Source organism: Elaeis guineensis, chromosome 12 (genome assembly GCF_000442705.2).
Source record: "Elaeis guineensis isolate ETL-2024a chromosome 12, EG11, whole genome shotgun sequence".
NCBI classification, from domain to species: domain Eukaryota; kingdom Viridiplantae; phylum Streptophyta; class Magnoliopsida; order Arecales; family Arecaceae; genus Elaeis; species Elaeis guineensis.
The window spans coordinates 546,128-573,089 of record NC_026004.2 but is presented as its reverse complement, the minus strand read 5'-3'; the positions used below and the strand labels follow the sequence as shown (position 1 = coordinate 573,089).

Sequence of the window (26,962 nt, the reverse complement as noted above, 5' to 3'; positions counted from 1 at the left end):
ACCTCATTATCCTTTGAACACATGGCAACAGATTGTTATATAAAATATATGTTCTCTCATGTTACATCGGCCTCTAGCCGATCTGACTCTTCCGTCTTATCTGCTAAGTCGGCTGTCCAGAACTACTAATAAGTAGGATACTCATCTCGGTTATCTGCCAATCTTCTTCAACCAAATCAGCTTACGTTGGTTTCTGACCGATCTGATTATTGACTCCAAAGGCATGATGCCCAATTCAGATAATTACTGATATCAGCTATCCCACATCGATTTTTTATCGACGTGGTATGGTTATCTAATAGTTGTCATCCAACTCAGCTGTAATCATCTTTCAGTTGTATTCTAGCTTATTTACCACATAGACAGCCGTCCCACGATCTCTACACAGCTGACCATTCTGTTATAACAATCCAACGGCCTAACAGCTCTCTAACGACCTAATAGATCTTCAACGGCTTAATGGCCTAATAGATCCCTAACAGTCTAACAGATCCCTAACAACCTAACAACTTAAGACCTAAACGAGCTCCTTCTATAAAAAGGGGATAAGGTGCTCTCCGGAAAGTAAGTCAAGTCTGAGTAAATAGAGACGAAAACTCTATCGAATTTTTTAAAGAAAATTAAAGTTCTCTCCACTTTTCTCTACTCAAACTATTACTTCTTGTTTTCTACTTCTCCATTTTCACTATCTATTCTCAAGGCTCCGGCCGACTTAAGCATCGGAGGATCTTAAATCGAAGGGCACCCCACGGTTTTGAGACTTTTTTTGTTGAATTTTCTCGTAGTTCGCACCAATGCAACTCTCAACTCTTCAGCTCGGTTCAGCATCGACTTCATCTCCGGAGCCTTGCAGCAACATATTCAGTCAATGATGTTGACTTCATATTGAAACAGCTATGTTATATCAAAACTAGAACTAGATGTACATATGTTTTAAACAATAGTAAAATTACACGCTAGCTAAATAATCCTTGAACAAGTATTAGTTAGTGTCTATTAATTTTTCTTCATTGGGTTTGGGAATCCTCTGTACTTTTAGTCACTAATATCGAACTTCTGTTGCAAAGCTTGCAAACATGAGAACGACCATTAGTATGAGCAAATGGAACAAAGTTACCTTCATATATATCGATGAAACAGTTCTGCTGGCTGAAAGAAGTCGACATCCTTTAGCTTCTCCTCCTAAGAAATTTTCTTTGGTTTATAGCCATCTGTGGGTCCTATTCTCATACCAGCTATTGCTGTTTCCATGATCTCCACCTTTAGATTATCCTTAATTTTCCCTTTGTCACTTCTTTACTGGATTAATTATCAAGCCAAAAATGTAGTGCAAGAACAGATGCAACTAATTATCAATAGAATTACAAATAAAATAGCCAGCTATCCTTTTTCTAAAGGTCCGGAAACATGATATGCAGTTCTCTGGAAGTTTTCAGCGCTGCCCCCTCTCTTTTCTTTTTCTAAGATCAAAAGAATTCCCAGAAAAATTGGGCGCATCATGGTGATTCCTGGCTTATGTTTTTGGTGCACCATGGTGATGTTGGTTCGTGGTTAACGAGTTGGTGATGCTTTCTTCTATTTGATTGTTACTTGTCCTCCAATCAGGTACCTGAAGTTGTCTGAAATCCGATTTGATAGTTACTTCTTTTTTTTTTGATAGTTATTTCCGGATTTTGTCTCTTATCTTCTCTATCTTCTTCTCACTTGCACATAAATATTCTTTTCACGGGAATCTTCTTGCTTCCTCCGTTTTCCATTAATATTGTCGTCGACTACCGGTGGCTTTTTCTGGTGTCTTCATCTACGTCAAAAAAAGGGGGGGAAAAAAATCGCAAACATACTTGAAGGTGCCCGACGCCGCCGACAACGGAAGTGATGGAGATAGGCTAAGGCACTGTTGCATGCCCATACAACCAAAAGAAAGAATCTCATCCGCCTTGAAATCTACATCACATGGCCTCCTTTTTGGGTGATCTGAAAAGTGGAAAGGGTGCCGGATTTGGTTCCGGTTGGTATTGGCTCCAGATATGAGATGAGTATAAAATAGGAGACATGCATTAGCCTTTTTTTTTTTTTTTTTTGATAAGATAATTCATTCATACAAATCTTATGTGAATACAATTAGTAGACTCAGAAAATAAAATATCTCAAAGTCGCTCCGAGATATCGTTCCTCGTCATCCAGAGTGTGCCTCCAGAGTGTCCTGCTACAAAAGATACCACTCAGTCAGCCGTCGAATTTGCTTTACGGAAGATATGCCTGATGATCAATACAGTGCACCCTCTCAACAGCCTCTCAGCATCATACAGAAGGAGGTGGGTGGGTCTACTATGGGTACAACTCTGCAACCACGTGATCATCGTGGCTGAATCGCCCTCTACAATAATCTGGATCGCCCCCAGGGTTTATCTGACGAAGATGATCCCTACCCAAGCAGCATGAAGCTCCGCCTCTGGAATTGAGGATTCTAGAAGGTGATGCCCCCCAGCCACCACAAACATCTAGTCAGGCCATCGAATGACAAAACTAGCCCCACCTATCTACCTCTGACACTCCCATCGAAGTTGACCTTTGGGTACGACAGAGGGGGAGATCTCAAGAGATAAACACCCGATGAGTCACTACGCAAGCAGAATGAGAGCTCCTAGATCTTCGAAGGCCTGGCCATCACTTCGATGATCTCAGCTACCATGATCAAGGCTCTCTTAAAAATAATCCTCACTGAAAGACGCCTGGAGTCAAATACCAGACTATTTCTGACCAGCCAAATATGAAGAGCCAAGTAGGCTGCGTAAATCCCTACCGCTCTGGTCTGGTCACCACTGATGCTATGCTGCAATAACTCCAAGAAGAACTAGGTCATTTCCTCTGCCTAAACAACCCGCTGGTCCAACCCAGCCAAGGACCAGACCGCTAGAACCTCGGACACCTAAAGAGGATGTGCTCCAAAGTCTCCTCCACACCTTCACAGCAAGGGCATGCTGACTGGATGCCATGCCTCAGCCTCGAAGTAAAGATTTGATAGGAAGCCGGCACGAAGCTATTTTCTCAAAAAAAAGGCTCACTCTGGAATGCACTCCCATCCTCCAAATCCACCTGAAGTCCCTGCATCTACTAGCCTCGCTCCGATAAATCTGGTAGAGATCGGCTATCATGACCCTCGGAATGCAGGAAGAACCCCAAATCCTAAAATCCGGACTATGAAAAATGAGAGTCGCAAGGGACAGCACCCACTCGTGCAACTGACTACCAAAAAGTTGAGTCACAATTGCAACATCCCACCCCCCACCCTCGGAGCAGCGGAGATCGGCCACTCTCATGGTTTCCATCACCTCAATACTGATGAAGGTCAGCCACTGGCTGAACGATAGATCATCAATCCAAACATCATAAAGGATCCTCACAGTACGCCCGTCGCCCACCAGCCATATCGTCTGGAAAAGGACATCAGGCGCCCTAGTGCAAATCTCTCGCCAGAGGAATGAGGCACCACGCCTCGAATAGGTGTCACCCCTATTGGGCAGCGACCCGTACCTGGCCAACATGATGGAGCTCCATAGATAGTCCGAGCTAAGAAATAACCGAGCTGCATGCCTCGCAATCAAGACCTCTCTCCTCATGGCTAAAGAGTGGATGCTCAGGCCACCTTCCCGATGTGGCTGGCATAAGACATCCCAAGCAAGAAGGTGAACACCTCTCCCTCCATTCGGACGAGAGTCCCATAAGAATCTATAGAAGAGCTGCTCCAATCTCACCACCACAGCTCTAGGCAAAACAGTATGTGATAGTAAATAAACAGGAATAGAAGTCAGAACGGATCTCACCAGGATGACTTGCCTTATCATAGACAGAGTGCGGGCCTGCCATCCCTCCAGCCGCTCCCGAATCTTCTGCTCTACATCCACACACTCAACCCTCCGCAGCTTGCGGCCAATAATGGGGATGCCTAAATACTGCAGAGTCCCACTGTGCTTGTCGATCCCAAGAATGCTCCTGATCGTGAGCCGCTGCTGGGCTGGTATCTTCAGACTAAACACCACCGCCGATTTAAGGAGATTGACTCTCTGACCAAAAGCCGCACTATAGTCCTCCACAATCCTACGGAAGCCCATCGCATTTCGAGTAGAAGCTCGACCAAGCAGCAAACAATCCTCTGCGAAAAGAAAGTGCGAGATCGGCTGGGCTTCGGGAGCCTGTCGAAAGGATTCCAGCATCGACCCCTGAGCCGCAGTGCGAAGAGCTCGCGAAAGAGTATCAGCACAGATAATGAAAAGATATGGAGATAGAGAACAACCTTGACACAGCCAGACTCTGGAGTAGAAGAAGTCTGAAAGCGTCCTGTTCAGTAGGATGGCAAATGAAGGAGCCCAAATGCAGGCCAAAGTCCAGCTAATTCAAATAAGATGGAAACCAAAATCCATTAAGGCTCTCTCCAAGAAGTTTTAACTCATGCAATCGTAAGCTCGCTCTATCTCAAGTTTAATCGTCATAAATCCTTGATGGAGTGTAGCATGCCGAAGATCATGCATGAATTCTTGAGCGATACGAACGTTGTCAGAGATACTGCATTTTTCAACAAACACTTTTTGCTCTGGACAAATCAATTAAGAAATAATAGGCTTCATTCTGTGTACTATCAATTTGGCATAAATTTTATATAAAATAATATAGAAATTGATTGGCCTAAAATAGCTCGGTTTTGATGCATTCGGTTTTTACGGGATCAAAGTGACGAAGATATGCTTTCAAACCTCTCGAAATTTTTAAATAAAAACTGTAGCGAAAAATTATATCCTGATGTACCATCTGAGCAGTACACCAGACCAATAACATTCTATCAAATAGATTTTTCTTTTTTATTTTTATTTTTCCTCCGCTCGCAAGCTGGCATCCTTCCGGACCCTCCACCGTTGGTACTCACTCGTACACCCTCCACTCTCCTTCCCCGCCACCTCCGTCATGGTGGCCCTGCCCCCCGCCTCCCCTTCGCCTGCTCCTGCGCTGCCGCCCGCTTTGCCGCCTGCCTCTACCCGCCCAGATCGATGCCCTCTGCATGCCCCCCGACTCCGCCGCCGCCACCCCACCCAACATCCGCCCCCACCACCCTCCTTCGGCCTCTAGCATGCCTCCTCCGACGCCATCGTCGCCATCCTCGACAGTGGCATCTTCCCCTCCTGCAGCTTCTTCCACAACTCCATTTGTCCTCTTCCTCCTCCTGAAAAAATCATACGATCCCGAATGAGGAGAAAGTGCTGTCGAAGGAGATCCGTACAAGGTCCTCGAAATGGCGAGGTAACGCTGGTAATTGGGAGGATCGATGGGTTGCGTACGCCACCGCCGTCGGAGGAGGCGGAGCGCTTGACAGAGGGATTTATTCGCTCGAGCGTGGGGGCCGCAATATGTGTGTGTGTGGTGGGGGGGGAGAGGATTTTATTGGCCCGACGTAGCGAGTTGCTAGATGAGGTATAGGATATAATTTTCTATTTTTTTCAGAAAAAAAAAAATTGAACCACTAAAGAAAATAAAAAAAAGCATCAATCAAGCAAGTTCATTGCATAATTCAGGTAGTTGTGTCTTTGGAAAATATATGGTCGAGAAATTATTGCATGGTGCAAGTGAATCAAGACAAATCGCGGAGCATATGCACGGTGAATAGCGCACAATCGAAATTGGTGAAATACAGGGGATAGCATGGTGTGTTATTGACCGTGGGATTTGACGCGGTCCAATCACACCTGGTGCATGCAATACGGAGGCGTATATGGTCTTCATAGAAAAGCTGATTCGTTTGAACCAGAAAACCTTTTTTTAATGTAAAAATTCCTTGCTTCCATGCTTCCTCTTGCCCTTCGTGCGGGTTGTCTTCTCCTCTTCTCATTTCGTGTTGGTGATCCAGGGTGCCATCCTCTTCCATAACACAACAAACGCCTTTTGTAAGGCTCTCGTATGCCACCAAATGATTCGTATTCGTGTGGAAAGCTCTCATCTTGGATACGATCGCGCAGTAGAAATAAGTTTGAAGGTGCGATTTTCTTTCTTTTTTTCGTTCTTGTTTTTTGCCCGTTTACATTTATTCGGATCTGCTCATTATTAAATACGTTATGCTGCGCCCCCCCCCCCCCCTTTTTTTTTCTTGTTTCTCTCTCAAGGGACTGATATCCTTTGGACTGAAGATTAGTTGGTACTTGTATTAGCCATTACTCCGAGATCTGACCATGGATTTTGATTAAATTTTAGGATTGTCATGTATATTTTGGATATAATACCGTCATACTAGTTTTTATTAGCAGTGAAGTTTTTTTTTTCCTCCTACACTGTTACTGATAATAAATAAATACATTTTCTTCTGGGGTCGCGCAAGTGATGCCAATGCTATCTTTTTGATGGTGTAATTCATCAAACAATTCACATCTACTACGATTTTATCTGTACTGTAGGATCAGAAATCCTTTATATGATTTGGAACTTGTAGCCTTTAGCGTACCTGCTTACACCTTTTCTTTCACATTTTGGACCTGTGGACCGTACACTAGTTTTTCCAACTACCTGTGGACCATACAGCTAAGAATTTAGATTTAAAAGGATTTGTCTGGAAAGGGAACACCCATGATCCACGGAACGTATGTGATAAATTGCCCGAAGGGAATCTCCTGGTCTCTGATCAGATCTGGTTCTTCTTCACCAGAATCCTAGATACTTTTCAAAGAAGTGTTGTCAGAGGAAGAAGGCCCCTTCTCCCTGCAGATCTAGTTTTCTGGGTTTTCTGGCAATGGTGGGATTTGTAGAATTAATTGGGAAAATAGTATTTCGACAGTAAGCAAAAAGATTTTAGAGTTAATCAAGAACCTGGACATTTTGTTTGCATGGTTGACATGCTTGCATGTGCCAGATTGCTCAAAGAAGCTGCAATGATAATTGCCAAGATGCCTTTTGAGTCCACTTCTATCTTTTGGAGGACACTATTGAATAGGTGCAGGATGAGCGGGGCTTTTAAATTTGGTACGCGTGCAGCTGATCTGACTTGGAGCTCCAACCAAGTAATTCCACCACATGTCCAATGCATACAGCAGTAGGAAGACAGGGGATCGATGCTTGGATGAGGAGATGGATGACTGAAAAAAAGAAAAAGATGCAAGCAAGGAGTTGAGCAATAGATGGGTAGAAGGAAAGGAACATGTGTTTACAACTAGAGATGAAACCTGCCATGATTCAGAGAGGACTTACATGAACCTTGAGCTTTTGGCAGATGTTGCATATGAATATGCTGAATAATGGTGAATGATCTCTAATAAACTTTACCTCAAAAAAAGATATCTAATAAATTCCCATTATATAAAAAAAAAAAAAAATCTCTAATAAGCGATGCATTTAAAATGATTATCAATTTTGAGTCTTATGAGCTTGTGATGGTAGTGTGGCTGAGAATTTAGTTTTGTTGCCCCTTTAAATGTATGTGACGGTTAACATTATATACAATAGAATTGTAAAGCTAGAGGTTTGAATGCTGAAAATGGAGGGAAAAACAAATGCCTTGCTAGATTATGAGAGAGACTTTCCTGCAAAGTAGAACAGAGTTTGATGTGGTTCAGCCAAGAAAGACAGCAACTGCCTGAAGCTGGCAAATGTACTGAAAGAAGATGCATACACTTGGATAGAGAAATAGCAAGGTTGAGGCACACATCTTGAGTGAGTTACTGCATTGGCTGATGGACTGGGTAGAAGCATGGTTTATTATAGCAAAATTTCAGGTAGCATGCTTCTCAGCCCAAGTTTTTACAGGTTTGTTAATTATGAAGCAGTATGGATTCCCAGTTACTGTAAATATATCCAGTTATTTTACCTGCTTGCTGCTTTTTCTTTTTGGAATGTAAAATTGGAGGAAGCAAGAAGTTTCCCTTCTTTTTCTTACAGATGAGTACCTGCTTACTGCTAAAACTAAGTTGTAATGTCTTCAACCAGGAGCTTACAGATGTAGGAATGATGACTTATTTGCTTTTCAGGTATGCTTAATGCTTTTCTTATAACCATCTTGACCTAATTGCAAGCTTATCCATTTCCTTTTTTTTAATTTGTTTTTGAATCTATTAAATTGTATTTCTACATACTATTTTCCACTAAATGCAGTTTACTTAAGGAACTTTCGGATGCTATCACTCAAGACTGTCTAGACGGACCTTAGTAAATGAAATCTTCCACGTAAGCTAACACACCTGCTTCAATCTCTTCCCGGAACCCCGAACTTGCACCTAGTTCCTTAATGCTTCGTTCGAGTGTTTTTAAAATATCTGCTTTCCTGCACCGCATGCCCATTTGCTCCTGCACCTGCACCTACTCCAGTTCTGGCAAACCAGTTGAGCGTAAAATGAGATAAATTATTCAACCTCATGCCATGTCTGGACATGAAAAGAATATAGCTGGTCAGTATACATCTCGCAGAGCAGCCAATGACTGAAAAAGGTACTCGGTAGCGATGGGAGAGGTGATGTAGACACAGTCCTTTTTTTTTGATGGAAAGATATAGACACTGTCTCACCATTAATGATCTCAGATGGCTTATTCTAGCTTGTTTGATATCAATATTCTGATGTGGTGGTCCTAACTGATTTCTCTAAGCTGACTTCCTGATTGTTTTCTCGCAACAACTCCAAACTGGTGAGCAATGGGCTCAGGGTCCATTGTTCATTTTTGAGTTCTACTATTACTTTATCCAAACTGTGCTGTTATCTTATTACATGGGGTGCTTGTAGTTCTCTCGCCGCAAGTTGTGGAAAAAAATCTGGTACGCTCTTCTTGTGCCTTAATGTGATCTCATATGGCTTATTCTATCCTGTTTGACATCAAAATTCTGATGTGGTGGTCAGTGATCATATGGCTTATTCTATCCCGTTTGACATCGATATTCTGATGTGGTGGTCCTAACTGATTTCTCTAAGCTGACTTCCTGATTGTTTTCTTGCAACAACTCCAAACCGGTGAGCAATGGGCTCAAGGTCCGTTGTTCATGTTTCAGTTCTACTATTACTTTATCCAAACTGTGCTGTTATCTTATTACTTGGGGTGCTTGTAGTTCTCTAGCCACAAGTTGCGGAAAAAATCTGGTATGCTCTTCTTGTGCCTTAATGTGCCCAAATTCCGAAGATGATTGTCTATTGCACTTGCCTAGTTGTATATGATATTTGCCATTTTTTATTTCTTCTTTTACAATAGCACTTATAGTTTCTATTGTATACCCATTATTTTAAAAATGATGCTGCTGTGGTGATTCATCTTATGTGACGTCCTGACTTAGAAGTTGGAAGTAGATGAAATCTCTTTCTCTAATGTCCATCCCAGTGTTTTCCATACTGTACCATACTAATACTATTATATCATACCAAACCGTATATCGATACTGTAACAGGATGGTACCATCATGGGGTCTGATACCGAGACAGCGAACCTTAGTCCATCCCATCATGTGTATTTTCCAGACATAGATTTAAATCTTAGCTTTTGAAAGCCATTCTGTATTGCAATCATGCAATGCCACTATTCCTAATTCAATTGGTAATTTGTCTGGTTGAAATAACAATAAGAAAAGCATCCCCCCACATTGAGGTACCTAATTTAGGGCATTGATGATATGAAGAGTTGATGCTTTTTTGGTATAGCTATGGTTGAACAAGTAGAAGTGTGAGGACCTGTACGGACATATATTTATCCCCATATCGGTTTTCGCTAGGAAGATCTTGGGTAGTTATACAGGATCAAGAAACCACAAAACATAAGTAATACCTTCTGTCTCTTATTTTTGGTGAGATCCAGGTTGTGACAAGAAGGAAGACAAATCTCCTAAAATTACTTTCTCATGCTTTATAAATATAAAAACAATCCATGGTGGAGATATTAGTTTATCCTTCAATGAAAAAAGAAAAGGATGGGAAAAACAAACCGAGAATTCCATGTAATTTCAAGCAAGATCCATTGTCATTTTTTTGTCCTCTTCTTCACCGTGTATCTATCATCGCTTCAGGTACAGTTAGCAGGACATGGCCTCCACGGAGCTCAGGCACTATATAAAGTGGGGTAATGAGGGGCTTTGGGATGAGGTTGTGGGGTTGGATTGCAAATCTTATCTTATGTAGCTGGTTTTGTCATCATGTGGTGCAAGGATGAATGTCATACTTCATTAGAAATGTTGGTTTTGTCTCGATGAACAAGCATGTGTAGAGCCACTTCACCATGAACATTTCTAAAACGCATCTTAGAAGATAGAACTTTGACTAAAAATCTCCATATTCAATTCTTACATTAAGTGTTTCCCTTTCTCATCATCTGTGTGAACTGTAGGGCAATATGGGAAGGTATGGCTTGTGTGGAATTGAATTATCATGTGCCAGCAGCCTAGAAAAATAAGATCAGCCTTTACCTATCCAACCTGGGCAGCAAAAATTTTCCAACTTACCTCCCACATTGAGTTCAGATCAGAAAATGTGGGATACGTTAAATCAAATACCCATAGATAATACAGCTCCTGGGTTACCGACCGTTGAGTCAGCCAGAAACTTTGTTGAGTTTATGAGTTGACATAGCAGTTCAACTTGATCTCAGGTTGAGGCTTGAGATTTTCTATTTGAGGTCAAATTCAATCCAACTTGTAGAGTCAGACTTGGTCAATTTTGATCTCGACTTTATGAGATTATAAAACATATTGACCAGTAAAACGTCTGCATGCATTTTTAATACTGAGACTAAAAGATATAGTATTTTATAGCTTTTAATTTAAGCAGTTTCCTTAAAAAAAGGTTCTGGCTAATCTATTTGCTAGGGAGAAAAATGGTGGAGAATAACCTAGGGCATCTGTCCCAGCCTCCATTAGAAGCTTCCATGGAAAAGAGAGACAGCCACAGGACAGTTGAAAAGGGCAAAGGTGAAGAGGGGCCTGTGCAGTCTTATAAAGATAAATTTGAGTTGGAAAAGGGGTAGCAGACATGTTGATCGGGACAACCCTTCTCAACCATCGAAAAGAGGGACAAGATCTCTAGAAGGTAACCAGTGATGGGCCCAAATTCCAACAATCTTTCAGGCATGGCTTGTTGATGGATCATCGATGCCCTTATCCTTGTGGGAACCAACAAATTGTTGTTTGTGGACATACCAAGCAGAAGAGGACCCACTTGACGAGGCCTGGGCGGCTACTCCCTGTAATTGCTACTATAGATGATGGTAAAACGAGGAAAAAGTGATTCGCATTAAGAGAGAATCTAAATTTTGTTCTTGTCAACTCAAGAGCAGAAACCATATCTACGAGATGATGGTTGTGCAAGCTCATAACTTTATCATCCTTACTTTTTTGAGCACCAACATCGGAGCAGAGTTGGAGATCTTTTCTTATCAGAAGTTCTGGTTTTAAAATTTTCACCAGTCAGCCTCATTTATCACTTGGGGACTGCCCGGATGATTTGCTAAATGAGGCTTGTAAGTGAATTTTATGGTTTGAGCCGTTAGCATGCTGAATAAAGTTTTATCCCTTCTGCAGTATATTGAACTGAAATTTGGGTTTCAAACCACCGCCATCTCGCTGAGTCTTGTTAGTCCTCGAGACATTTGAAAAACGGCATGAAAAGAGATCTAGAAAATTGCAATATGAAGCTAATTTGACTGATAAACTCCTCCTTGTTTTACCATTTCTCGATTTGACGGTGTATTCAGGTGCCTCTGTCACCAATTTAAGTGATGGATTAATTCGTCAAAGCTATTGCTACAGGTGCACCTATCTGGACTCCAGGGACCTGAGAGTCTCTGCTCCTTCACTGACGGACTGAAAGGATTCTCCCTGTCGAACATATATAGAAAGTTGGGAGTCTTTTACAAGAAAGCATGGTAACCGGGCGAGAGCACAGCAATACGATAAATTGGTTGGACTTGATTAAAGTTGTAATTGGATGGATCCACAAGGGATCTAATTTGATTCCAACTTGTATAATTTCGGATATGTTTTGAATGAACCATTATTACCTGGCCTCAGATAATGCAGATGCTGCACTATATTTTTAGTGACAATAGTAACCCGGGAGAGTCGTGCAATCTGTGAATCTTCTTGTGATCGACTCAACTCGTGTAATGGGTTCCATTATGAATTGATCACTTTGGACAAGGATGATGGAGAACATCTTGTGTTACCAAGTACACTTTATAGTGCAATAGGCATAGATGATTGCAACCATCTTGGATGGATGGGAGGCCTGTGTGCTGTGACTCAGCTCAGCACATGGCTCTTCTTGGACCAGCAACCGACCGAGCATGACCGTGAATGATGCCCGATCCATTGAATAGACAGACACGAGGGCACCCATGGTTTGCCACTAGGCATCACAATGATGATGATGATGATCGTGATCATAAGCGGCATGGGCCCCAACCGTGCCTGGCCCAATGCTGACCACATGACACGATGATGGGGGTGCCTCCATCAATTTGCCATGGAGCTCCACGCTCATTGGTCCCGACGCTGGAAAACAAACAAAACCCTATCACCCTAAGCAGCCGTCCTCCCATCATGGCAGATGTCCCCACCCTCACTCGCCGTTGATGCCACCATGTGAGGAATAGCAACAGCGGCCAGCACCCCCAAAGCATAACACATGACCAAGATCAATGACCTTTAAAAAGGGATTTTTTTTCTTTTTTTTTAAATCATAGTCGTTATATTACACAAAGTCCAGCTGTTAGGTATCGATCTTGCATTAGTGCAAAGTGCAATGACCACCATAGATCTTAATTGTTAGCTCTAGTTTTTGGGTAAAAATATATAATGGACGGCCTTTCAACCATAAAGTGGGAAGGAATTTCTTATTATGAGCTACAACTTATAGTTATGCTGTTATTAGCATCTTGGTTGAGTAAGAACTATGGAATATTATCAATCCATCATGGGTTGGATCGAGTTTAAAGTGAGTTACCAAGTTCTGTAGACAACCAATTGTCCTGGTCAATCATCCAACGCTCGAATCCGACCACCGAGTTCCAAAGGTCGCAGTGTACAAAATTTCCATTATCCCATGCAAATATTTTCTACACTATTTTGATTTTCAGGTAAGGTTGGAAAACTTGTGACTCAGACTAGACTCGGCTTGCCTTTTACTAATTCTTTGACTCAAACGACTCAGCTCGGCAACTCGGATAAGTCATGCAATTTTATGTATTATACATGCTGCTAAGATAGAAATATATATATATATATATATATATAGGGAGTTAAATATGCATGCTTCTAAAAATTATTACTAGAAATATTTGTTTGACCTAAATATCCCACTTCCTAACATTTCTTAAAAGGCCAACAGTAGGATTCGTCATGGCCCTGCAACCCATCTTCAGGGTCAGGCCCCACTCTGATCATGTTGGTGGTCGCCAACAAGAAGCATCATCTAGCTGGTTCAAACTCACATGCCTACAGGAGCACCAAGGGATGGAAAAACTAGTGACAATTTTTAGTTTGTGGTATGTGTTGACAAATGGCGGAGATTGCATCGCATATTGGTCCACGTTATTATCCTTTGACTGTTGAAAGTAAACTAGACGTCGTGCTTAAGGGTATCTTGAAGCATCCTCGCACACAATCGAGAAACAACCTTAGAGATGCTGCCCTCGAGCTACCGAGGTTTGCTAGATAATTCACAATCTTACTGCACCGTCTGGCTTCTGTCTTCCTCACGCGTGTCACGAGTATTAAGTTACTCTGTGCTTGCTCGTTATCGGATTTATGTTGTATCTTAAGTATAGAACTCCTCTGTTAAGCAATGGAAAGACACGTACAAAGTTCTAAACCTTCAGCTTCCAGAGATTCAAGCTAAATTTCATGTTCCTCTGAAAAATACTAGCGAATTTCCCTTGAATGGTCCTGAACCAACCTGACCAATACCAAATTCTGAGCCACTGATGGACTTCTTCATATCTTATTTTCTAATTAATTTTACTCATATTATCGATTAAACTTTGTTGAATGAGCAAAAAAGAGAAGGTCATTATGCCTTATTATATATAACTGATATAAGCTGGATATTTGATCATCCAACCTCTCAAATCAAATTGTGCAACTTAAAACCTAATGCTAACCTCAACCTAAACTAAGCAACCAAAGCAATCGTCCTTGTTTTTGAGAGCACATCTTTCTCCAAAAAAAAGCTCATCAATTCATGCCATGTCATGAAAATCTCTCCAAGCCTTCAAACTTTGGGAATCCATCTGTTTAGTCAAATTGAAGGATTGTCATTAGGAGCTCATATCTATACTATCTCCTCTACTGAAAGGAAGGAATTATGTAAGTGGCTTTCACTATCCTGTGAATTGGGATTCAATTTGCAGAATGAAAAAGCAGGGGTTTGGAATCAAAAATATTAATCATATGAATCAAACTTTACTAGCAAAGTGGATATGGAAGTATCTTTATGGTTCTAACTATCCATGGTAGAAGCAAGTCCAATATGTGTACTACTCAAAAAGGAAAATAGGAATAAGAACTAGGGAGTGTCTGAAGGGTTTATCCCCGGTTTGAAATGATATAAGTTTAAAGAAAGCTGCGGTTTGGAATCATGTATCCTTCAAGATAAGCAAAAGTGATAAAATTCGATTTTGAAAAAAATGCTTAGATAAATTTTGCTCCCTTTTGTTATCTCTTTAAGGATGACTATGCCAAAGTTCTATAGACCAATGTCTCAGTTGTCTTGCAATGAAATTCTCATCATCTTGTTTGGAATATTGTAGTCCAAGGCCCTTTGAATATATAAAAAATGAATCATTTGGAGATGCTCAATGTGTCCCTTGTCAACATTGGTCCTTCGAGAATTTCTGATATTCCAGTTTGGAGATTCGACATAAGTGGGAACTTTAGTGTTGACTTATTTTACAACTCCTTTAATTTTGGAGATCTTTGATGTCCTTACTATAAAATTATTTGAGAATCAATAATCCTAAGAAAAATGAGGATGTTCTTATGGTTGGCCTTGAGGAACAAACTTCTTAATAGTGATGTGTTTGTAAAGAAAGGTTGGTTTGTGTGTTCTGATTGTTCTCTTTCTAGTGCTAGTAATGAAATCATGAATTACTTATTTGTAAGGTGCTCATTTATTAGGAGTATTTGGTTTATATTAAAAATCTAATTAGGATTCAGAGGAAGGCTTTACATAATGCTTAATATTTGGATGGTTTGGAGAAAATATAATCTACAAAAATTGTCTAAGAAGGCAAGTGACCAACTATTGATTGCTATATGTTAGGAGATTTGGCATGAATGCAATGCAAAAGTTTTTCTTGAAAAAAATGACTATTTTTTTTACGATTCAGAAAATTCTTTACTCATTTCGAAGCTGGGAATATCTATGTATTGAAAAAACTGAAAATCTTCTTAGACACTTATGGAAGAAGCTAAATCCTTAGCATGATCTTCTAAATTTGTTATAGTATCAACTTTCCTTAAGTTTTTTTAAACTTAAGCAGTTGTCCCCCTATTAACTTCAAATTTTCTATGTAAATCTCTATTGCCATATACATATTATGATTTCGATGAAACTTCAATCAAAAAAATAAAAAAAAAAAAAGAAAGGAAAAAGCTCCTCAATGAACCTCCAGTGATTCCTTTGTGTTCTCCTCTTCATCCATCTTTGTACATAAATTGATTTATCTACAGACGAACCACATAAAAACTATTTCAGATACGGGCGACATTCCCCGTTACTCAAGTAATTTTTGACATTATATGACACCAGGAGTCTAGTACCAGGCGCAGCACATCGAGCATTGAACCGAACTGAATAAGAAACCGTGTCACACTCTCTGCTTTCTCCGTTTTAGATGGTGTTTTAATTCTGTGTTTTTTTCTGCAATTGGTAAGGTATATATCCTGGTTTAAAGCACGTGGTTGCTGTCATCTAAGCAGTAGCAGACAAAAGCTAAACTGGAGCTAATATTCGATAGATAAATCGGACATGTTAAGCATATGATTGATCTCTTCAGTAAGAGACATCTGCTTTAAGTGGATTGAGAGAAGGAGATAAAGAAGGAATCGGTAGAGAGAGTGTTTTGGGGATCTCAAATATATTTAAGAGCAGGGTTTAGTTCCTCATCCTAGGGGAATGGTATTTGGATTAGAATATATGGAGTCTGGGGATTTATAGAGGAGATGGGACATTGGCGGTGATTTTTATATGTATGGGTATTAGAGAAGGGGAGGAATGATAGAGGAGTAAGAGGGACAAAACAATCAGTGGAATCAATGGCGTGGATGGAGGAGAGCATGCTTGGTCTGGTAATGGGGGTTGGAGCTATAGGGGAATGCGGAGAGCGTGTTGAATAAAATTACATATGTTTCCTCTGCATGCAGCAAGGATGTCTCTCAGTCTCAGGGGAGGTTGGCCAAGGATGACAAGCAGATGAGCTGCCGCCCTTTTCAATATATGAGCATTTGCTTTTTTTTTTTTTTTTTTTTTTTTTTCTTTATGATCCCATCCATGTCCTCCAGCAACCTCCCCCTACCTGTGTGAGGAGGCTAGTGAGGTTGTGGTCCCTCCTCCCACTCTCTTCCTCAATTGGGGAGTTTTTGTTCGCTCACTCGCGAGGCAGGCACCACTCCCTTGTCTTTACCAAAACAAATACACAGTAATCAAATTTTATAATATGCTCGCCAAATAAATACTCTATCGTGTTAGACATCTGAAAAATCGTTCCTTGACCTTGTGTGAGGAGGGCTAAAAGCCGAACATATATATTATTTTATGAATGTTGTAACTTGATATTCTGGTGTTTGAGGCCATCCGGCTGCGGTAAGAATGAACGCACAACCATCGGTCTTGCACCCAACGAGTGTCGACGGCACGCGTGTCTGTATGGTGGTGCGTGAGGTTGCGAGCACGTGTGATCCCTTTTATATGTAGGCATGGAGACGCACTAAAAAGTGGTCTAGCCACTGTGGGCATTCGTGTCGCTTGGAGTGTGAAGTAGACAGGGGAGTCAAGGCGGAGGTAGCGGAGAACAGACGTACAGAGATAGAGAGCGAAGCAGGGTAGGAGGAATGGAGGGAGCGCAGGAAGTGACACAGTCCAAGTTCAAAAGGATATGTGTTTTCTGTGGCAGTAGCCAGGGAAAGAAGAGAAGCTACCAGGATGCTGCGGTGGAGCTTGGCCAGGAATTGGTATGTCCTCTCGTATCTATCTTCCCTGAACTTGGTGCGTGCCTGCTTTCTCTGTTCTTTCCTCGGCTAAAGTATCTTTGAGCTGTTTTGAATGTTTTTTTTGTTGATGGGCCTTTCTGAAATTCCGACCATTCGAAGTTCAGCTAGATCTCTTTTCCTTAGAAAGGTATCGTTAGCTTCTTTTTCTTTAGCTGCTTGAACGTTTTTTTTTTTCGTTGCATGGGTGTTGCTAAAGTTTTGGCCTTTCCGAGTCCGCGATAGAAACTGGAAGGTTTTCCTCAAAAAAAAGATAGAAACCGGGAGGTTGATAATCCCTAGCTTAATTTCCTTCTGTCCGATAGACTTGTAACATTAGCGCGCCTGTGTCTTTCTTCTGATTCATGTTCATCAGCCTCTCGCAATTGGGTGGCTCTCGTTCTTCGGCTCTCTCTCTCTCTGTGTCTGCCGCGCGTGTCCGAGGGGCAGAACGGATGCGTACTCATTTTAGCACCATGAACCTACTAAACTGATGTATTTGATGACTCGAATGGGTACACTTTATTGTACTGGTTTTTGGATTTTTCATCGATTCTTCTGTGTTAAGGTTGTAACTTTGGAACCTTCTCCTGTCCTGTTTTCATTTTCCCCCCTTCATAAAACTTCATCACTGGAATTCCCACATTTCCCAAATGGCCATCAACCTCGGCCCCATTGCGCTCAGGAAACCTCATTACTGGAACACGGTGATCGGTGAAGCACATTTTTTTGCTCTCTCCATCTCTATTACTGAAACATATCCAAATGCTCCGTGATTCGTTGACGAGCAATGCTCCTCCGCGAAGAGGGCTTCTGTCGCACGTGGCAAGATTATTAAAAGCCGGTGCATGGCGCGCTCGTGAGTGATGACATTGGTGCATTAAATCAAGTCACATAGATCGACAGAAATGGGTTTGCGGCAACTAAAAAATAACATTCGTATCCTTAGCCTTTTCGGGTTGCTGAACGATTTGGTTGGTTTCAGGTGTCCAGGAACATTGATCTGGTTTATGGTGGGGGTAGCGTTGGTCTGATGGGTTTGGTTTCCCAAGCCGTTCATGATGGTGGGAGGCATGTCATTGGGTAAGCTGATAACCTTGCGATGCTGTATTTTCAGGAATTTTTTTTTTTTTACACAAACTAATGGACTATATTTTCAGGAATTTTTTTTTTTTTTTTTACACAAATTAATGGAAGAAGTACGGTTTATGAAATTTCATCAGCATTTGGGTTGCTCGTTCCGCAGCAGCTAATTTTTGTCGTGATTCTGTCTTCTGTGCAGGGTCATACCCAAGACTCTCATGCCCCGAGAGGTATGTCTGCTACAACTGAAAAGCCTTCAATCTCTTCTAATAAAATAAACCCTTCTGTTTTCTTAGCAAATAATGAGTAAACCCTTTTCAGATTAAAGAAGCCTCTCTCTCTAACATACGCACATTGTTTTCATCCAGATTTTGACATGTCATACTTACTGTTAAGCTAAAAGCTATTGATGGATTTTGAATGTTCCGATGTTTTTTTTTTTCCCCCTTTTTTGTTAATTTATTAGCAAGAAATGAAAAGGAAATAACATGGCCATATTTCTTTCGGCTACATCTAGATGGAGTTTTTCAAAGGCTCTTTGGTTTTGCGCTGAGTCCAGTGATTATTAAATTTAGCTTCTTTTTCCCCTAGCAACCGCTGAGTTTTGGGTTTCCGTGACAAAAAAGAAGCAGCAGCCCATGACCATTTCTTTAGTCTGATTCTGAAGGGAATTTTAGTTTTCTTTTTTCAAATTTTAGTCTGCTATCTTCTTCTTTTTTTTTAACTCATCACAGAGGCTAGTGATTAGGTCTTTCCCTGCCCTGCAGCACGCATCATTACTACTCTGCACACCGTCCGTTAAAAAGCGTTTTGGAAAATGTCTACAACCTTAACAACTGCGCACCCACTCTTTATGTTGCGCGTGTGTTGGGGAAGGAGGGCTATGGGAGACCGAGACCAATCATCAATGGGATATCTTATGCAAAATTTATCGCTTCTTTTTTTGGGGCTTTGTTGCAGATAACTGGAGAAACTGTAGGAGAAGTGAAGGCAGTTGCAGATATGCACCAAAGGAAGGCAGAGATGGCTAGACGGTCTGATGCCTTCATAGCCTTACCTGGTTCGTGTATAAACCCTGCAGATTTTTTTTGATTATCACTGGAGTTCCGAGGCAAATTAAGGAACCAAAAAGACATCAGTTCTTTCATCCACAAATAGCGTTTGCTTCAGATGCCCATAAAATTTTTAAAAGCAGCGACATAAGAGGCAAAACCTTATTACCTTTGGTTTGTATGCTTCACTGATGTTCTTAATTTTAGTCAAGTTTTCATTTTCTCGGTTATCTGAAAATCCAAATAGGAAAGAGTTTCCAATAGTCGGTACTTGGCAAAACTTTCTTTAATAAGGGAAAAATGGTTCTTCCCTCCGTATTTAAAATGTTAAGTGCTGTAATTATTGCACTTTCTTTTTCTCGAATGGACGATGCTTTCATATAGTAGAAATGGTATCTCACCAGTAAACAAGATTTGGAACAAAACTTGCACCTGACATTCAGCAGTTGTGATGAACACCCACCCATCATTTCCCTTTGGATTGGTTGGATAAGATAGTATGGTTACTTTTTACCGTGAAATGCTTTGGCAAACTAAATCTGCCCGAACATGAATTGTATTTGATGACTCCTTTTTAGAAATTGGAATTACTAGAATCCATTGCACTTGAGTTCTGAATACGGTTTTCTTCCTATCGTGAGTTATATTCAGAACTTGTGTTGGAGGTTTTAATAATTCCAATTTATACTCTTAAATAGAACTTTGAAGGACTTCTCTCACTTCACTGATCACACCAATTTAGATAGCCTAAACTCATGGTATTTGAAATCATTATTGCAGATAAGATACTCAGTTTTCTAGTACCGTAGATTGCTGTCCCGTCTGGCATTGAGCTGATTAAGATTTTAATGCAGGAGGATATGGAACTCTTGAAGAACTGCTTGAAGTGATAACATGGGCTCAACTAGGCATACACGATAAGCCGGTAATGACTTTTTACTGACGGTTTATTTATTTTTAGTAGAATTCCTTGAATTAAGTGACAAAAATGAGTTGAGGAGATGATCCAACCTTGCTTCTTTACCTATGAACAATGAAATTAACATTTCCCTCAAAAAAAAAAAAGAAGTCTCATCTCTTAGTAGCAAAGCAATTAAGATAAATAGCTTTGCAGTCTCATCTCTTAGTAGCAAAGCAATTAAGATAAATAGCTTTACAAAAAGGTTGTTCGGACTGCAGAATGAATCATCTTTCATGGCAAGAGCACTGAAAATGTTTATAAAGGTTATCAAGAAGACATAAAGGCTAATTGGTCTTCCTAGACATGGATTCGATCTTCATTCCTTTTTTTGTTAGCTTTGTAGTCCTTCCACTCTTTAACTTATTTATATTTATTTTCTTGTGGGTGGGGTAAGAGTCTTTTTTATCTCTTAGTTAGCTGCAATGCAAAATGTCGGGCAAAGCAACTAGTGTGAAACTTGTCGATTTGCAGATTAATTTTGCCATCATGAATTAAAGCAACCACAAAATACATGACAAATTTTTTTGTCAGATTCTATTAGTAACTAGTCGTCTGTGCATCTCATGTGGTTTAGCATTATCACTTGATTTTCTGCAGTTGTATGGTTTAGAAGCTTTTCCGGCCAACCTGAACCAGAAAAGGAGTCAGTGTTTCTTAATTTTTTGTAATTACAAGTTAACAGAAACCCTGTTCAAAAAGCTCAGGACTAGTTGATATGCCCATTTTTGTTGACTTAAAATTTTATGGCTTAATCAGAATTGGTGATTTTTATTTACATTGTTGTGTGTAGGCATCTCTACTTTCTGGTTTTGCATTGTGAGTTACCTATATAAGATGCATATAATATAAATGTTGAATTTGAAGAGATGGTCAAATCTGTACCTTGAGTTCTCAAGTTTATGATGTCCTTTGTGAATATTAAAGGAGTCAACCTCAGCGTCCCCCATCTCAACCTCTTTTTTTTTCTAAAAAAAAAAAAAAATTGGTATAAAGAATCGCTGTTAATTAACATAGGTATACTATCATATGCGGCAAGCTAAAGAGCTCACAAAATCTACATGAACTTCACAGGTGGGATTGTTGAATGTGGATGGATACTACAACTCGTTACTATCTTTCATTGACAAAGCAGTAGAGGAAGGCTTCATTAGCCCAGGTGCCCGTCATATCATTGTATCTGCTCCAACAGCAAAGGAATTGGTGAAGAAGTTAGAGGTGATGCATATAGCTCTTGATATACATTTCTATCTGACATGGTTGAATAGATTATATCTTACATTTGTTGTATTTATCTTCCTTTGCAATATAATATGGAAGTCACTTGTTAATCTCTGACAACAAATTCTGGACATAATGTGAAACTATTATTGTTATTATTATTTTTAAGGAAATCAGAGGCTGAGAGGAATCATAATGCGAAATTATGATGGTCTCTGCAGTTGAAAATTCATGAAATCCCTCAAGTCATGGAAATGAATATTTCATTCCAAACAGAACTTCCTTTGTCCACGATCATGATTTTTCTACTTCTCATGCTTTTCCTGCATTCTGATTTTGGGCTATTCTGCTCAAAAAAATAAAATAAAAATAAAAATAAAAAAAGAGGTTCTAAAACATCACCCATATTTAGGTTTGAAATTTTTTGATATTAAGGAAAGCAAAGAATCTTGATTGTGAATTAGAAATTTTCAGAGGAAAAGGATGTCCTAGATTGTAATCCTGCTTTTGAATATAAAGAAATGTTCTGGTAATTCTTTTGAATGAGAAATTTGTTGTATTTCCCCCATGTTCCATCTGTCGCTGATGTTGAGCTCTACTGATGTAAGAATCAGAATACATTATCCACATTATAGGCTGGACGCATAAAGTTTAGTATAATCTGAATTACTGGAAGCAGTGGTGAAAATAAATGATGCATGACATAATATAGGCATAAATCTTTTTTTTTTTTTTTCTTTTTTACAGAAAAGCATAGATAGTTTTTTTCTTCCTTTTAATTACTTTTGGGGAAACGTCTTTCTGGTTCATCCATTCTCCAAGGATAGAAATAAAGCACAGTTCCTTTTTTTTTTTAAATTTTTTTTTTTTATTTTTATGATGATATAAAGCACAGTTCCTTTTGAAAGTATAGTTTAGTATGGATATAAGGATCTCTGCTTGTGGCCTATTTCATTCTTCAGAAATAACTGATTCATGCATGTCCTGACACATGAACCATTAATGCCGCAATATTTAGATTTTGACAGCTTTCAAGTCTCTCCTTTTTAAAAAAGAAATATGGTGAAAGGCCACCACCTGGGCTTGAAACCAGGAGTGGTACTCTCTTGGTGAAGAGAGATGCCGATTAGGCGAGAGATGGGGCTGGTTGGCAGGGCTCTCCTTTTATCCTATTTGCATGACCATATATTCATAAATGCGCATGCACGCATATACTAGGCATCTGAATGCATCTCATTCATTCAGACATCTATTAACTGTTGTTATTTAGATTCATGTATTATTGCATCAAGGGCCAGTAGAAATGTAGATAACTCTATGAAATGTTTTTTTGTGCATATGTATCTGTACATTGAGACCTATCTGGAAAGAAATGACCGTGTGTGGAAGCACGTCTATCAGTGATCTTTTATGGTTGTTGATAAGTACCTAAGTCTCAAGTTGTGATACTCGTATTGACAAATAAAGCATGTTCCTTCTGCTAGGAGTACTTCCCTTGCCACGAAAGAGTCGCTTCCAAGCTGAACTGGGAGATGGAGCACCTAGGATATTCCTCAAAACGTGAGATTTCCAGGTAGGAAGGACAAGTATTCCGGTCATGGGAAATCGAACCACATTTTTCACAAGCGAGAGAGGTCAAATTGGAAAATTGTCTACTGTGAAGAAATGCTTGGAGATTCTTTTCTTGTAAATTGTCAGAAAGGGCCTAAATAGATAAAAACTCTTAACTTACTCGTTCTTTGATGGAATTTATGGTTTTTCTGCTTAATTTCAAACAGTAGAAAAAAAAAGACTCACGTTTGAAGAAATACCGAAGTTTTCAAATCGACTTTTGTTTTTCTGACAATCCCTTGTCTGCATCGTGTGACGTTGTTTACGATGCATCGCAAGGTCTTGTACAAGGACTTCTCCGTTTCTCTTACAGTCGATTGAATTGGATCGTCATCAACAACAGCCAAAATTTTAAGGTGGATGAAAATAAAATCCCTGATGGCAGCGTGGGCCAGGTGGTTGCAGATGGGTGCACTTGTGTGATTGGTTGTCTCTTCTGTTCGAAATTTTGTATGCACGGGTTGAGAAAAGCATCGAACCGGCCATGTGCTTTCCTTTTCCGATTATACCTGTACATATATACATAGATTGACATATCCATGCTAACTAAAGTGGTCTCAAAGATAACCTAAAATACAGAACTGTATGTTGGATCGGAAAGTATGACCGTTAGCCCGATAGCTATAGAGCATGCCAATGTGAATAATGGAGGATGATTGATCTTAGTTATCATAATTGCTGCGAGGAGTAGAGACCAGATATGCAAGTAACCGTTAGAGAATGTATCTTTATTATCTGTTAGTATAAATAAGTAGAAAGTATAGATTATAGAGGGATCATCAATAATCAATTCGATACATCTTTATCTTTTATCCTAACTTTAATCTAATTTTTATCAGCGTAATTTTTCTTTCTATTGTAATCTAATGCTATATTCCTATAAATATAATAGTCCCGTGTTGGATCTTCTTTATCTACTTTTTTAAACGGCAATGTGATAGTGATGAAAATTTTTTAAAATTAGGGCATTCCAATCTCCGCCACTCTCTATCCCCGCTTTGATTTATGTCATTATCTTTCCAGCTAATCAAACATTGATGATACACCTGCCCTGCGCATATCCAACCTTGTCAATTGTAGAAGACTGGCCAATCCCGTAGTGCTTGTCCAGACGGAATGGAAAAAAAGCCCATAGCATCTCTATAAAAATGATAGCATCCTTGTTTTGTGGTCAGAGTCGCTCATCTCTCTTAGCCTGCGAAAAACTCACCACATGCATGATTTTAAATTTTGTGCTGTTTATTATCTTAACGATGCTGGTGGTTTTCCTCTTACTCAATTTCAATTTCTTTGCTCCAAGAAAATGTAGTTGTCGGGCTACCTGTCTCATGCACTTAAATGTATTTTTTTTTATGGGAATACGAAGGAAGCGAAGAACTTCCCCCATTGTTTATTGCTAGAAAGGCTCAGCAAGTACACAAAAGAAGATTACGATTTACAAGGCATGGGAAGAAACACCGAGTGCTCTCACGAGTAACGAAACAGCAAAATAAAATATTTGGTTTCCTTCCTCTATGTTGGCACGAGAGCTTGTAGATGGACAACAACGGCCCGATGATTGTTGGGACTTCTCACTGTAAATAATTTCCCATTGAAAGAAAAAGAAAGGATGTAAAGCCTTGTGCAAAACTGATTTGATGGAACTTTTCTTCTATAAAAAAATGCGAGAACTACGTTCCAACCATAAACGGCAACATCCTGCCACTACCAGCAAGGTCTCATGCACTTAATGTTATTTTCGAGAAAATTTATATTATTCAAGAATCCAAAATCACTCGCTCCAACAAAAAAGAGTTGCTTATCCCAAAAAAATAATTATATGACAAGGTGGATATGTGCACTCTCAAAAAAATTGACAATAAAAAAAAAAAAAAAGAAAGAGCACAAGGGTGGTAAAGAGAGATATCATACAAAAAGAATATTTTTAAGTCTTATTAAAATTTTGTTAAGGTGTTCCGATGCTTGAATCCAAGAAAAATGGATATAAATGGGAAATTTTGACTCAACAATTAGCATCTGCGGTGATTAAAGATGACATATATATTGTGTGACCTTACGATGTAAGAATGAATTCAGCATATCTTAGGGCTATATACGTAATGGAATAACATACTGTTGGGGAATACCCACCGACCGACCGACCGACGGTCGGAGGGACCGACCGACCGACTGACAGCCAGAGCGACCGACCGACGGGCGCCATCGCCGGCTGAATTAACGGCCCACAACCGACTGAGGATGTGTCGGTCGGGCATACTTTTTTCGACCGACTGAACTTAGAAGTCTGTTGGCCGACTCACGCAAGACTCGCCGACCAACAGAGGGGCCCGACGCCACTCAGCTGGCCACCGACCTAGGGTCGGTTGACTCCTCCGATCGCCGTACAGCTGCTAAAGCTTGTCAGTTCTGACAGCAACATACGGCACGGCCACCTAGGGGCATTGTCCCGCCGAGGGCATTGTCAACCCTAGTGATTTGACAGCCCCACGACGACATGACACTTTTACGGCGACTCTGACAGTCTACAGTGAGTTGACAATTCCTCAGTTGTCCGCGCCATTAATGACGGCGCCATACCGTGCTCCACTATATAAATCGGGGAAGGCAACAGTGCAAGGGATCCCCCCCCACTTCTCGACTTCGAATCCACAGGCTCGCTCCTCTCCCTCTCTCTCTCGATTGAGCTCTCTGTCTTCATTTCACTATTGCCCAGTCATCTCTCTGACTTGACCGTCGGAGGGTCCCCGCCGGAGCCGCCTCCGGTCAGTGTGGACTTCCCTTTTTTGCAGGCGCACGTTCCCCGACGATCAGACGGCGAGGCGATTGGCCGCAACAGATTGGCGCGCCAGGAAGGGGGAAACGATGACGAAGACAAGAGCCCAACGATCGAGGATCACCGGGTCGGCGAGGCGCTCTTCCCGTCGGGAAGAGGCCTCCCCACCACCCTCAGCGGCGGAGCCCAGCTCTCCACACCCCGCGGTGACCACGGAGGCGCAGATCGCGGCCATCGTACGGCAGATGACCGTACTGACGGACGCGGTCAAGAGCCTCCAGCAACAACCGACGGCCCGTCCGATGCCCTCCAGGAGCAGCCGCCGACGCCCGCGCCGATCCCCGTCGCCTCCGCGCGAGCGCCCGCAACAGCGCTCCCACGGAGAGGAGCAGGGACGGCCATGGCGCGACGACCGACGGTCCCAGCGGCCCTCTCCTTCCCTGCTGGAACGGGCGAGGAAGGAGAAGCGACCGCGAACGCCGTCCGCCTCCCTATCAGAATCTTCCGGAGACTCCACTCCTGGGGTTTCCCAGCACCGACGGACAGACGACTACAAGCGCAGGTTCGAGAAAATCGATCGTCGGCTTGCGCAGTTGCAGGTGGACGGCCAGAAGTCTTCGAACGACGTCGACTTTCGGACCGCCCAACCTCTCTCCCGACTAGTTCTCGACGAACCGATTCTCAGTCGGTTCAAGATGCCGCACGTGGAGCCATACGACGGCTCCACCGACCCGATCGACCACCTTGAGAGCTACAAAGCTCTCATGACGATCCAAGGGGCGACCGACGCTCTTTTTTGCATCGGCTTCCCCGCCACACTCCGCAAAGCTGCCAGGGCCTGGTACTCCGATCTCCGATCGGGAAGTATCCACTCCTTCGGATAGCTCGAGCACTCGTTCGTGGCCCACTTCAGCACCAGCCGGAAGCCGCCGCGAACGTCGGACAACCTTTTCTCCCTTAAACAGGGGGAAAGTGAGACGCTCCGACACTTCGTGGCGCGATTCAACATGGCCACGCTTGAGGTCCGGGACCTCAACGAAGACATGGCTATCTCAGCCATGAAGCGGGGGCTGAGGGCGTCC

At 41.3% G+C, this 26,962-nt stretch overlaps 1 protein-coding gene across 3 annotated transcripts; it reads left to right on the top strand.

Annotated features, from left to right (window-relative positions):
- The first annotated feature begins 5,621 nt into the window (after positions 1-5,621).
- LOC105055667 (cytokinin riboside 5'-monophosphate phosphoribohydrolase LOG3) lies at positions 5,622-23,304 on the top strand. 3 transcript variants are annotated; one of them, XM_073247058.1, is made up of 8 exons: positions 5,622-6,022; positions 7,960-8,000; positions 18,168-18,265; positions 18,465-18,495; positions 19,226-19,325; positions 20,172-20,242; positions 21,350-21,493; positions 22,981-23,304. In XM_073247058.1, the coding sequence occupies exons 1-8, from the start codon at positions 5,947-5,949 to the stop codon at positions 23,071-23,073; spliced, it is 654 nt and encodes a 217-aa protein (XP_073103159.1). In that variant the 5' UTR covers positions 5,622-5,946; the 3' UTR covers positions 23,074-23,304. The 3 variants fall into 3 exon arrangements, with proteins under 3 accessions (XP_073103159.1, XP_073103160.1, XP_010935881.1); XM_073247059.1 differs by having other exon boundaries at positions 5,644-6,022; positions 7,912-8,000; XM_010937579.4 differs by lacking the exons at positions 5,622-6,022; positions 7,960-8,000 and adding an exon at positions 16,366-17,167.
- The last annotated feature ends 3,658 nt before the right edge of the window (positions 23,305-26,962 follow it).